Genomic DNA, 14,581 nt, shown 5'->3' with positions numbered 1-14,581 from the left:
CATGTAGTGCAAATGGCCATGGAGGCCGTATGAGGGTGATAGATTCTCCTGGAGACATGGGTGCTGAGAGCTGGAGTCCTCTGGAGAGCAGTGAGTGCTCTTAACTGCTGAGCCATTTCTCCAGGCCCTGAGCAGACGTATTTGTATGCCAGCGCCTGGAAGGCAGGGATGGATGGGAAGAATCATCTCTATCTTGCTTCAGTTTGCATGATGAGCTGTAGAGGCCGGGGAAGGTTCCCAACCAAAGGGTTTCAGGCAGGTTGATGAAAACTGAGCAGATCAAGGAAAGTGTATGGGGACAGGATCAAGTCTCAGGGGACCAGGCAGCAATGACATGATGGAATGGTTAGCTTTAATTGTTAGTTTGACACAACCTTGAAGAATAGCCTTAACAAGGGATTGTCTACTTTGGGTGGGCTTGAAGGAATGTCTGGAGGGCATTGTCTTAAGTCAGTTGAGGCGTCCTAATATGAGCAGCATTGTTCTCTAGGTTTGGGCGACTGTGGAAGAATAGAAAAAGCTAGGCATGTGTGCATTTATTCTTTCTTTTGGATGTGATGTGATTAGCTGCCTTGATTTCCCTGTAGTGATGAGCTATAACCCAGAACTGTGAGCCAAAATAATCCCTTTCCCCCCCAACTTGCGTTTTTTCAGGATGCGTTATTGAGCAACAGGAGGCAAGAACACCTGACAAGGGACCGAGGGCGGGGGAGAAACTCTGGATAGGAGTGCGGCTGTGCAAGCAAGAGGGCCTGAGCTTGCAACCCCAGCCCCTGGAAAAGGCCAGGCATGGACACCTGTGCCTGCAGCCCCACTTTAGGAGGTGATGGAGACAGGAGGATGTCGGCATTTTCAGGTTGCTAGCCCTGCTGAAGAACACTGAACTCCAAGTTCTGTTTCAAAGGAATAAAGGGGAGAGCTATGGAGGACACCAATGTCTTCCTCTGGCCTCTAAGTGTATGTATCAACACACATGTGTACATACATCACACACACACACACACACACACACACACACACACACACACACACACACACAAACACACACACACACACACACACTCCTCTGATCTCAGCAAGGAAGACAGAGAAAATTAATGGAAAACACTCAGGTTCTGAATGCATCCCATATCTGTTAACTATATGGAAGTGTTAAGGTGAGGGACGACCATGGTCTCTAAACCCAGTGAAACCTGAAAGCCAGAGAGCCAGTCCCATTGTGACAGTTAGCTTTAATTGTTACCCTGACATAATCCAGAGTCACCTGGGAAAAGAGTGTCAATGAGAGACTTCCTACATTGGGTTGGTCTGTGAGCTTGTGTGTGGGGGATTGTCTTAACTGACAGATGTGGGAATATCCAGCCCACTGTGGATGGCACCACTCCCTAGGCAGGGGTCCTAAACCGTGTGAGTGGGGATATTGAGCTGAGCACCAGCAAGCGAGGGAGTGAGCATACAGGTGTGCATTTCTGTCTGTTCCTGACTGTTGATGTGATGTGACCAGTTGTCTCAAGCTTCCGCCATCCTGACTGTCCTGCGGTGATGGACCATCAGGTGGAATGTGAGGCAAAATACGCCCTTTTCTCCCTTGAGGTGCTTTTTGTCAGAGCATTTTATCACAGCAACAGGAATGAAACTAGGAGACACACGGAGGACGAGGAATCTTAGAGCTTTGTCAACATACTAAGGCCAACAGGCAGGGAGAGGAGCTGGCGTGAGGCTGAGACAGGTTCGTCCACCTGTCAGAAGAGTATGGGAGCAGAAGCTGAGATGAGCTGGTCCTCAGCTGGCAGTGCACGGGACTGCAGACTTCTTGCAGATCCAGAACTTTTGTTGTTCACATTTGGAGTCATTCCAGCCATCCCCAGAGAATTCCACACAGTCCTCTTCCCCAATGTTGTTGGGCTCTCCTCTATTCCAGTACTTCTGGAATCTGGACAGCCGGTCAACAACACATTAGTCTGCTGCAGTGGCATGCTGCCAAGCATGTTCTTAGCTTCCTGGAACTCAGTGTCTCACATCCCCCAGAATGCATATGGTTGGATGGGCCTTGTTCTGAATCCAGGGACATGCCAGAGTAGGGTGGCTTTGAATTCTGACTCTAGTTATATTTTATATTGAGAGAGTATGGTTTTCAAATGTAAACCAACCAATCCAGACTCCACTTCCTTACTGGGTTCTTGCACTCTGGACCACAATGTACCTGCCCCATGCCAAGCAGCAGATAGCTGAAGGTCAGGACCCTGAAATGGCAAACTAATAGATACTAAGCCTGTCTCTTCTGTTCCTCTGCATGGACACCAAAGTAAAGGCTCTTTCCATTGTGTGTCCTTCCTGTATATTCTGGCTTATTGTGCTTCTTTCCCATGATCTCTCGTCATGCTGCAGGATCTGGGAGCATCTTTATAAACTACCTTTAAGCTATCTTTGTCCTCCCTTCCATTTCCTCCCCTACTCTCTTTCCCCTTCCTTCCTCCCCGTTTACTTCCTTTTTACTTTTCCTTTCCAAAAACTTTTTGAGACAGGGTCTCATGTATCCCAGGCTGGCTCAGAGTTCAATATGTAGCGGAAGATAACATTGAACTTCTGATTCTTCTCTCTTCTCCAAGTGCTGGGGTTACAGGCATGGACCACATACCAGATTACAAAGTGCTGGGGATTGGACCTATGGCTCCATCCTGCTACTGTATAAACACACTTATGTGTCCAGCCCAGCACGCCATCTTCCCTTGGTTATAGTCCCCTCACCCGTGGCCTTGCTTTATTTTGTATTTTCTATTAATATCCTGCATTAAAACCCATACCCCTCAGGGGGAAGCTTCTCTTGCTGCTTTCCTGGGGGGATTTGCTGCTATTCTGTCTGTGCATGGGTAGGGAGATCTCCTTTCATCAGCAAATGTGGGCAGCTCTTATTCCTAAGGAGCCAGGGAGAGGGAGTGAGCCCCAAAGACAGCTCAAGTCAGAGCATCGAAGACCTGTCTCCACTCCACTCTAATGGTTGTTCCCTTTTCCTAGATCTACCTGGACGACAGAGGTGAGCCATCCACCCACAGCCATGTGGCTTCCTTCTTCAGGTCTGACAGCCCCATCCAGGTTGTTCCTTTAGCCTTAGACGTCTGCTGCAGGAAGGTCTGGAGGGGAAGAGGAGGAGAGTCAGGGAAATCTCTTCTCCCCACTTTCAGCTTGTGCCTCCCCAAACTCTCTCAGGACGTTCTATTTGCAATCCCACCTTTCCCCTTCCTCTTTTTCAGGCCATGGGCACTCATGTGGGCTTAGACGATATTAGCTATTTTTATGTCTGGAGACTATGGGCACATGCACTCTGGCACAGGGTGGTACCCAGCTGGCTGTATGTGGAGGCACACGCCTTTAATCTCAGAACTCCACAGGATCTCTGTGAGTTCCAGATCAGCCATGGCTACTGAGTGAGACCCTGTCTAAAACACAATAACACTATATTTTAAAAAAGGAAATACACAGCTGGCCTCTCCACCCACATCTGCTAATGTTGCAGGGTCTCTCTTAAGAATTTTGAGTAAGTCAATAGAATTTCCTCATGACCACCCTTAATGTGCTGGAAGCAGATCATACTAATTCATGTTCACTTAAGATGTATGGCCCTTTTCAGTTCTTCAGTGACACTTCATTATAAATTTGATATTACCCACGGTGAGAATATTCACACCTGGGGAATTGGCAAGCACGTTTGTGTGAGAGTTGTGTGTCTATATATGTATGCATGTATGTGTGTGTACCTCATATGTATATGTGGGTGTGCATGCCACAGCACATACGTAGAGGTCAGGGGACAGCTTGGGGTTAGTTCTTTCTTTCCACCAGGGGGGACCAAACCCAGGTAGCCAGGCTCGACAGCAAGCACCATCACCTGCTGAGCCATCCCACCCCATTCCTCCCTTTTCTTTGGATTTGAACCTCAAGCTTGTGATGCAGCCCCACACCAGGTCTTATTATTATTTTTTTTTAAATTTGAATTGCATCTACTTGTATGTTTGTTTGGATGGGTCATGCATATGCCACAGTGCAGGTATGTCTGTCAAAGGACAACTTAAAAGAGTCAATTGTCTCCTTTTACCACGTGGGGCCTAGGAATTGAACTCAGGCTGTGAGACTTAGTGGCAAGCACCTTTGTCTCCTGAGCTATCCAATCAGCCTGCAGACCAAGACTTTTGTCTCTCAGAGAGCAGGTGGCTAAATACTGACCAGCACAGAGATGATAATCTACTGCATTTCAGGTGTCTCCCAAACACTCACAAATGTTTAGTACATGATTCTATGCCGAGGGCTTGGGATCCCCCCATTTCTACAAGTTACTTCTTTCCCTCATGTGACTCTGGCAAACTATCTTCATCCCGGGTGATCAGGAGCCAGGTGTACAGACAGCCCAGGACGGCATCCCACCACATGTACCTGCTCTTCATCACTTTGGATGATGACCAGCTGGGCCTCCACCTCCTGGCAAGCCGTGACGGCATTGTTCCAGTTCCGCTGGGACTTGGAGAAGAAGTAACAGTTTCCTAGGAGGAACGTCCAGTCCCAGGGGCAGGGGCGGCACAGGCGGACTGTTGGGGAAGTGGGTTAGGATGGACTCACACCTGTGCCTGCTTCGCCTTCAAGCTCTTCAGAGTCAGGGCCCTCCCATGACACAGCATGTTGCCAAACCACTTCCTTTCCATTTCTGTGCCCCTTTGCAACTCTAGGGGAACCCAGGAGTCCCCACTTCCTCCAGCCTGGAAGAAGTAGAGCCTTAGAGCTCAGAACAGAGGCCAGGAGACGGCTCACGGCCTTTGTAAACACTGAGTGCCTACTGTGTGCACAGCCCCTGTGAACATCGAGTGCCCAGGTTCCTGTGAACATTTAGTGCTTGCTGTTTTCATGACCCTTGTAAATACCAAGTGCTAATTCAGAGGAGGGAACTGAGGTCCAACGATGTCTGAGGACCCACAGTAAAGACTGCCTGAGGCCCTGAGGCCTCTGTTCACTCACAGAGTTCAGTCTTCATCTGCACCAACTGCTGGTAGATCTTCTCCTGCTTAGAATCGTTCTGCACCTGGAAGCTAGGGATCCTGGAAACTGGGCCAAGAAAAAAGAGGGGGAACTGCCGTTATTAAACAACTACAGTGTGCATTGACTTGAGATGGGTCCCCAGGGACATAACGCCATTTCTCTTTTGAGACAGATCTCACTCTGTTGCCAAAGCCTCTCAAACTCCTAAGCATAAGGACAAATCATCCCTCAGCTTCCCAAGAAGCTTGGACTTCAGGCATGTGCCATAGCCCAACACCGGGGACTTCTTCCCCATGAAGATTAGGACACCTAACACCCAGTAGTCTTGGCCCCATTTCCTCTTCTAGATGGTGAGAAGTAGGGGCTTAGAGCTCAGAACAGAGGCTTAACTGAGTGCCTACTGTGCAGATACCTATGAACACTGAGTGCCTACTCTGTGCATAACTCCATGAACATTGTGTGATGACTCTTCACAGTCCCTGTGATCATTGAATGCCTACTGTGTGCACAAATTCAGTGAAGATGGAGTCCCTACTGTGTTCATGGCACAGCTGATGTTAATGTGATCTGGAATGAACCAAGAGACACTTCTTGGGACAGGGAGGTGAGGGTATTTCCAGGAAAGAGTAACAGGACAGGGAAGACCCTCACCTAGTGGGCAGCACCTCGCAGTGCTGGCCCAGACATGCCAAGCCAAGGGAAAAGCAGGGCTGCAGCTGTCTGTCCATCTTCCCATTTACCCTGTTATTGTCTCTGGTGTTTCACTGACATTGATCCAGCTCCTTCAGCCTTTCATTGTGACCTGAAGGTCTGTGGCTCTCCAGGAATCCTCCAGGCCCCCATACTGGGACTCTGAGGCATCCAGATGTGTGGACTGGGTGATTAATGGGTTCTCAGCCTTTTGATAAATATTCATTCTTGGAGTCTGTTCTTCCAGAGAAGCTGACCAGTGCAGGCTTTGTAAATATTGAGTGTATATGGTCCCTTTGAACACTAAGTGCCTACTGTGTGCCTGGCCCCTATAAACATTGAGTACTTATTGTGTGTGTGCTCCCTAAAGATATTGACTGCCTAGTGTGTGCACAAAGTTTCTGTGAACATAGAATACCTAGTGTATGCATGGTCCCTAAAACACTGAGTACCTCCTGTGTGTCCCTGTGAACAGTGAGTGCCTGGTGTATGCTTAGTCCTTATGAACCCTGAGTACCTAGTGCATGTATGGTCCCTGTCAACATGGAATGCCTAGTGGGTGGTAAAGATCAAGTGCCATCCTTGTCACCTGTGGCCTCAATTCACAGGTGAGGAAACTGAGGCACAAAGAGCTCTGCAGGACCTCTAGTTTCTCACTCACGGAGCTCAGTCTTCAGCTGCGTCAGTTGCTCAGCGATCTTCTGCTGCATGGACTCATTACATCCCTGGGAGCTGGGGATCCTGGAGACTGTGCCAAGAAAAAGAACGAACTGCCATTATTAAATACCTCCTGTTTGCCATGACCTGCCCTGGGTCCCTGGGGGTCTTACATGGTGTTTTATGGACCAGACTGTGTCACAGATTGTTACAAATTGCCTGGCACAAATGAGCACTCCCTTTCTACTTCCCAAGAGGCTAGGACTGCAGACACAGGCCACTGCCCCAGCTTCTGCGATGGTTTCTCATTGATGTCTTGTTTAATATCCTTTGAAGACTGAGAAACTAAACATCTAGAAGGGTGTCTAGTCCCAGGGAGGGGGCTGGTCAGGATGAACCCACACTTGGATGCCTATGTGCCTTTTCGGCTCAACCTCCAGGCTGTCTGGAGTGAAGATCTTCCCTTGGCACAGCACCCTGGGGAACTATTCCCTTCTCTGCTTCCTAAATCCCTCCCCAACCCCAGGAAAGCCCAGGAGTTCCCATCCATCTCCTTCAACTTAAAGCTCAGAACAGACCCCAAGAGATTGACTTAATTGAGTACCTACTGTGTGTACAGCACTTTGAACATTGAGTTCACATTGTGTATATGAATATTAAGAACCTCTGAACATTAAGCGCCTAATGTATGCATGGTGCTTGTGAGCACTGAGTGGCTATCCTATATACAACTCCTATAAACTCAAGTGCCTACTGTGTGCACAGTCCCTGTAAACAGCAAATATCATCCTTGTTGTTACTCTGTGGTTTCAATTCACAGATGAGGACACTGAGGCTAAGAGAGGTCGATGGCTCAAGAAAATTGACCCTACAAAGACCCAAGGCCTTGGATCTCTAGTTTCTCACCATGGAGTTCAGTCTTCAGCTGTGCCAGTTGCTCAGAGATCTTCTGCTGCATGGACTCATTCTGCCCCTGGGGGATGGGGGTCTTGGGCACTGTGCCAAGAAAAAAACTGCTATTATTAAATACCTACTGTGTGCCATGATCTGTACAGGGTCTTTAGGGACATTGTGTCATTTTAAAAAGTGTGTGTGTGTGTGTGTGCACATATGCATGTTTCTGTGCATGGAGGTCAGAGGACAGTTTGTAGGAGTCAGTTCTTTCCTTCTGCAAGTTTGAGGGCTTGAATTTAGGTCACCAGTCTTGGAAGCAAGCACTTTTATCTGCTAAGCTCCTGCACCAGCCAAGTGGCATTTTATTTTGTAGATAAGTCTCACTTGGTGTCAGCGCTTCTCAAACTCCTGTGGATCAATGGCCACCCCTCCCTCACCTTCCCAGGAGCTCAGACTGCAGGTGGGTGCTGCTAGTCCAGCACCCAGGACAGTTTCTGATTGGCGTCTTGTTTAATCTCCTTTGAAGACTGAGAAACTGAGCACCCTGAAGAGTGCCTAGTCTCAGGGAGGGGATGGGTCAGGATGAACGCACACTTGGACACCCATGTTCTTTGTCTGCTCAATCTCCAGGCCCTTCAGAGTGACAGAGCATCCGAGGGAACCATTCCCCTCTCCACTCCTCCTCCCCAACCCCAACCCCAGGAGGCCCAAGGATTATCCTCCAGACTGGGAGAAACTGAGGCTTAGCAATCAGAGCAGAGACCAAGAGAACAGTTTAACTGAGTACCTACCATGTGTATGGCCCCTGTGGACACCAGCTGCAGAGGTGGCCCCAGAGAACGTGTGGTGTCTGCTGTGTGTACCCTCTGTATGTATTACATGCCAAGTATGGGCGTGTTCTTTGGGAACACCGAGTGCCTACTGTGTACATGACCCCTGTGAATGGTGAATGCTTACTGTGTACACAGCCCCCATGGACACCGAGTTCCTATTGTGTGCACAACCCCTGTAAATACGAAGTACCATTTTTTTTTTATTGTTATCCTGTGGTCTCAACTCAAGAGGAGAAAACTGAGACTCAAGGAGATCTGACAATTTAAGAAAATGGAGCCCTTCCCCATGGAGCCCTCCCCAGGCATAGAAACTTCTGGGTTTTGGTCACTCACGGAGTTTATCTGTCAGCTGGGTCAGTTCCTGGTAGATCTCTTCAAGCTTGGATTCCTCCTGCCCCTGGGTGTTTGGGGTCTTGGAAACTGTGAGGAGGAAAAAAAAGGAAAGTTTCATTATTAAATGCCCCCTGTGTACCGAGTCCTGCACTGGGTTCTCTGAGACATTGTGTCACATTTTTATTTATTTATTTATTTATTTTTGAGATGAGTCTCATTCTGTTGCCAAGGCTTCTCTCATATTCTTTGGCACAAATGATCATCGTGCCTCAGTTTCCCCAGCAGCTGGGACTGTAAACACATGTCAGCACCCCACCATCTAGGAAAGTTTCTCACTAATGTCTTCCTTAATCTTGTTCAAAGACTAGAAAACCTATCACTCAGAAAAAACTGAATCATAAGGAGAAATAGATCCAGGATCTAGGATCCACCCATGCCCCTTTTCTCATTCTCACAGCAGACATGGGGGAATCCTCAGAGGACATGCCATCCACTTGCTCACCCCACTTCCCTTCTAGACCTAGAGAAGGCCCTAGCTGGAGAACTGGGTCAGAGAGCTGAGGCCTCCATTGTGCCTGACCTTGGACGAGAATGACCAGCAGGAGCCCAGCCAAGAACAGGAAGGAGAGCAGCTGCAGGACCAAGGGGCTGTGTCCCAGGCATCCTGCCCGAGAAAAAGTGGACTTTTAAGTATGATGATGTCCCTGCCTTATTCTGATTCCAGAACAGGTCATCAGCATCCTCCTCCCTCCGCTGTGAATCTCAGATTCTACCCCCACATGGTCCGTGATTTCATTCGCTGGCTTCAGTCTCCTCATGGTCTGTGATTTCATTCGCTGGCTTCAGTCTCCTCATGGTCTGTGATTTCCTACTCCATATTACATCTCCCCACACCCTCAATTCCCTACCCTAGTTTCCACTTCCCCAAGACCCTTAATTTCTTGGTCTACCATCTATATTCCCAGGACCCTCAATTCCCTGTCCCAATTTCCACCTCCCCACGGCCCACGATTCCCTTCCCTGGCCTTCTCTTCCCATAGCTTGTCATCTCTCCCCTAGCCACCTCCCCCAGCGTTCCCAGCGGCCCACGATTCCTGCTCCAGTCTCCATCTACCAGGGAGAGAGAAGTTTAGAGTTCTAGCTTCCAACTCTTTGAGACCCACTCTAGGGAAGGCTTTCCACTTTGCCTCAGCCCCTCACTCTGCCATACCTGCCAAATTCTTGATTCCAGAATTTGATTGTAGCCTGGAGCTTTTACCGGAACACCTGGTGCCAGTGACCATCCACTCTTCATCCTCTGAGGGAACACAGTTCTAGTCAGAGCCTGGGCAGGCTCCACTCTGAGCTCCTCCAGCTGGTCTCCCTCACCATGCCCCCACATCCCAGCCCAGCCTCACCCACAGAACCCAGCTGCTGCATCCTGGTTTCCGTGGAGCCATGCATGGTCACCGCTGTCCCCTGGAGCCTGGGACTGCTGGAGACCTCAGTTTTTATCCGCTAGTGTTCTCTAAATGCCCTTTCGGTCAGGAAGGGGAAAAAAAAGGAAGCCCATGAATTGCGGAAGAGCCTGAGGGAGGGACTGCACCTTTCACATGGCCTGTCTTGTGCCAGATAACTGAAGGTTGAGATTTTTTTTTTTTTTTTTTTTTTTTTTGCGGGTTGGAAAGTTTGGGGTTCTGTAGCAGAAAAATCTGATGTGTTCATGGTGTGATAAAATTATGGGTGCCCTTTCAAAGCCAATAACTTACACAATAAATCCATTTTCTTATGCCCTTTCCACCTATGCTGAGTGTAGGACAGCAGCACCCCATCATTGAAGTTCCTCTGTCCCCCCTGACTCCAGGCTGTCTTGCCTTGCCGGCTCCTGATTCATGGACATTTCTGCTGATTTTGTTGTTCTCACGTTCCTGTAAATTGAGTGCCTGCTGCTGTCAGGACATCTGACTGCTGGGTAGACCAATTCCTCAAACCTTTCCACACTGTGATAGCTGAGGAACTTCACAACCAGATTAAGTAACTTCTAATAATAGTCAGTCACACAGCTGGTTCATAGTGAAGCTGGGATTTGAACAGGGACAGTCCACCTCTATGTTGTGAACCTAGGAGAATCAAATAGGTCCAAGGAGGAATTAAAAAGTTCCCTAAATACATCAGGATCATAGAATTTTGAAAAACCAAGCTGGTGAGGAGGTTCCCTGGGTAAAGTGCTTGCTGCATAGACATAAAGACATGAGGTCAGATCTCAGCACTCAATTAAAAGGCCAGAAGTGGCCGTACACACCTGTAACTCCAGCATGGTGGGGGACTGGAGACAGGGTGGTCATGGAGTTCATTGTTCCACAAACCTAGTCAAATGATGAGTTCCAGGTTCACTGAGAGATCCTGTCTCAAAACATAAGGAGGGTGAGAGGTGGAGGATGACCCTGATATAAGCCTTATGCACACACTTGTACCAACATGTATATGCAACACACACACACACACACACACACACACACACACACACACACACACACACACACACACATGCTCTAACCATAGCTAGAAGACACATGGAACATAAAAGAAGAAAAGAGACTGAGAGGTTAGCGTAGAGAGTAAGGGTTATCTTGGGAGTTGGAGAGACGAGGGTGATGTGGAAGGAACTCATAGTAATAAGACTGATTATTAAGGCTTTACTGATAGATTTACTCAGGAGATATTAAATCATATAAAGTAGAATTTGGCTCAGGGAGGCCACCTCCAAAATACCTCAGAGATGAGTAACGTGCTAACCAGGCCTGTTAGAGATAAGCTGAATTCATGATTCTAAGATATTGAAATATTTGTTCACCAGGATCATCAGCCATCAGACTCCATTCTTGGAACAAAGGAGACAACCCTGACCTACAACAGCCATTAGAACCATCCCTATACCAACGCTGGCCTCTATGGTGGCTCAAGGGGGCGGCACAAAGTGACAGGCCGTGTTAAGTCCTGACCTGCCTTAGAGCCCCTTGCCCTCTCCTTGAGAAAAGCACAATTCTGCCAGGTGGGCAAGATGATCCCAGCCAACAACTGTTCTAAAAGAACAGCACTGATGCAGAGTTACAGAGATAATTCTGGCAGGATCTCAGCTGGGGGAAACTCCCATTGGCCTGCAGCACCCTGTTGTCACTTCCACCAATCAAGAATAAGAGCACGGCCACAGTTTAAAGTGAAGTTTAAAGTAAGCTTTAATTAAATACTGGCCAGGTGGATGGGCTCTGGCCAGGTCCATGCCCAGGTTCCTGGGAAATGGCCCAGAATTAAGTAGGGCTTAAGAAGGAAAACCCATGATTCATTGCATTTCCCATCAGGTCCAATCAGGAGCAAGCATGCATCCTGACATATCTCTAGCCTACATCCAATCAGGGGCAAGCATACATCCTGACATTCTCCAGCCTATATCCAATCAAGAGCAAGCATACATCCTGACATTCTCCAGCCTACATCCAATCAGGGGCAAGCATACATTCTGACATTCTCCAGCCTACATCCAATCAGGGGCAAGCATACATCCTGACTATTTCCTGCCTACGTACCCCCTGCCCACATGTGGTCAAGCACATCTGGTGCAAATGGGTCAAACACACTTGTTTAGGGAAGTAAAAAAACCTGTGGCTTGTCATCTCCCATAAACAATGGCCTCCAGCATTTCGGGAACTGTCTGTCCTTGGGCTTGCAGATCAGGGGCATTTTTTTGTTTCATGGATCTCTTATGCATAGTAATTAAAATTTAAAATGTAACTTTGACTCTCACATTGCCCCCTTGAGTTGTATCCTGAGTCAAATCCTTGACTCTGTTTATATTGGGAACTAATAAGCATCAGCTTAATGGTACCCAGACAGGAATCATCACTCAATGAAGGCATCAGTGATGCAAGAACCAACTGCAATTAGAAGAAACAGACGGGCCAAAGGTCTTGTGATGGCTGACAGAGTTACTATCTAGAAGGAACCTGGAAATGAGAATGGGGACCAGTTATTTACTTCATCTCAGGTCCCTTTTTTGTAATAATTTTTTTTTCTGTAGCACTGCCAGATTATTTCTAATAATTCCTGAGTGGTTTATATAGAAACAACAATTTTCCCTTAATGCTGTACAATAACCTCTCTGTTTTACATACAGCAGGTTGAGTGCTCTATAATATTACAGAAATATTTCAGCTAATGAATCTTCCTGTTGATAGATCTGGGTCTGTTTGGTTCTAACAGGTACCTTTTCTGGTATGCCAATAGGCACTATAGGTAGCCATTTTGTCCCCTGTGACAGGGAGTTTCCTTTTGATCTAATATTCTAGCCTATTAGCAAGACAAACCTGCCTACCTTTTCTCTAAAGGAGACCTAGTAGTTCTAGAAAAAGCAAGGCTTGATTTTTACACATGAAATAAGCTAACAAGGTAGCTGTAGCCTTGGGGAAGAATCTGGTTGCCTGCTGCTGCTGCTGCTGCTGCTGCTGCTGCTGCTGCTGCTGCTGCTGCTAAGTTGACAAAGTTATGGTCAGCCTAGTCATAAATAACATCAGACGTTTGAGAAGGATGAATTATAGCATGAAGTATAATCTAAATGGTCTGTGTATCAATTAAAATGACAGAGACTAGTCCGTTACCTAGATAGCCAACCCATGCTCTTGTGGTCTCTATGGCATTGGGGGCAGAGGTACAGCATCAGTCTTTGGCTACCAGGTCCAGAAGGTAAGAGTTTTTCCTATGGAGGAGTAACAAGGATGAGACTAATCTTTCTTTGTCTAAGAAAAATGGACAATCAATTCTCCAGTGTCCTGCTTGCCTACAACTGGGGCTGGATCCTGGTGGCAGGTGCTGTATCAGGGCATTCTTGTCCAGTAGTTAGCATTACCACAACTCAGGCAGAGTCATTGTGGTACCTTGTTATTTTCTTTGGAGACTTTGGGATCACTGCTAAGCCAGGAGTCTCTCTCTGTCATAGTAAGCTTTTTCCATTCAATATTTTAAATGCCTTATTAATCAGATCTCTGACAAGTTTGAGGACCATTAGCTATTAAATATATTTGAGCTAAACAAACCAAGGCTTAATCGTGAAAGCATTTCTAACATGACTATAAGTTTGATCATTATAAATGACTATTAACCTGTATTTTTAAATTATATATTACATTTTAAATGATCTGCATAGGTACAATACCTTAAACAAGAGTAGAAACATACATATAGTATAATAAAAATAACTTTAAATTTGTATCAATATAGAAAAATCCATGCCAATGTGAAATATTTGAGACTAGCAGTTTTTTAAGTAGATTTAATAATCTACCCCTTTTATCTTATTATTTCTATTTAAAGAGTAGATTCAATAATCTACCTTTTCTTATACTCCCCCCCCCATTAGCTAGAGTTTTCCTGCCTTGCCCACAGTCAGGACAAATTTTTGTCACCTGCCAGTCCCACAGCCGCTCAGACCCAACCAAGTAAACACAGAGACTTACATTGCTTACAAACTGTATGGCCATGGCAGGCTTCTTGCTAACTGTTCTTATAGCTTAAATCAACCCATTTTCACAAATCTATACCTTGCCACGTGGCTCATGGCTTACTGGCATCTTCACATGCTGTTTGTCCTGGCAGCGGCTGGCAGTGACTCCTTTTGCCTTCCTGTTCTTTCTTTTCTCCTCTCTGTTAGTCCCACCTATACTTCCTGCCTAGCCACGGGCCAATCAGTGTTTTATTTATTGACCAATCAGAGCAACACATTTGCCATACAGAATATCCCACAGCACCTCCGACCTTTTATGAAAAAAATACCCTGAATCTAACCTCCTTTGTTTAGTTTCCTACCTGACCATAACCAATAACAACTTGCAACCAACCCCCCTAAACAATGACAAACATCCACTGAATGACTAGAAACAATCTACCCTATGTCTTGGGAATGTGGGCATCGTGTTCTCTAGACTGCTTCCTGTTGTCTGGGGCGATGGCATCTCAAGGGGACCCTTAGAAAATTGAGACAGTGGTCAAGTCCTGGGAAAACTATTTGTAACATTTGTTGTCCAGTCTCAGAACTGTTCCCATGCAGAGGGACTGTACATACGTCACCTGCCATGTAGTTTTTCTTGGTTTACTTCTTTGTATTCAGCCAAGATTTTCAG

General features: G+C 46.9%; 1 protein-coding gene across 1 annotated transcript; it reads right to left on the bottom strand.

Moving 5' to 3' along the window:
* Positions 1-1,653: 1,653 nt before the first annotated feature.
* Positions 1,654-9,967, bottom strand: LOC102918510 (CD209 antigen-like protein B). The gene is made up of 10 exons (XM_076559990.1): positions 9,830-9,967; positions 9,643-9,729; positions 9,013-9,096; positions 8,433-8,519; positions 7,279-7,368; positions 6,377-6,463; positions 5,005-5,091; positions 4,429-4,580; positions 3,022-3,131; positions 1,654-1,933 (listed from the first exon to the last, which is right to left on the bottom strand). Exons 1-10 carry the CDS (start codon positions 9,873-9,875, stop codon positions 1,783-1,785), a joined length of 981 nt encoding a protein of 326 aa, XP_076416105.1. The 5' UTR covers positions 9,876-9,967; the 3' UTR covers positions 1,654-1,782.
* Between the last annotated feature and the right edge of the window lie 4,614 nt (positions 9,968-14,581).

The sequence above is a fragment of the Peromyscus maniculatus genome, chromosome 23 (genome assembly GCF_049852395.1).
Source record: "Peromyscus maniculatus bairdii isolate BWxNUB_F1_BW_parent chromosome 23, HU_Pman_BW_mat_3.1, whole genome shotgun sequence".
Lineage (NCBI taxonomy): Eukaryota > Metazoa > Chordata > Mammalia > Rodentia > Cricetidae > Peromyscus > Peromyscus maniculatus.
This window is presented reverse-complemented; position numbering and strand designations above follow the sequence as displayed.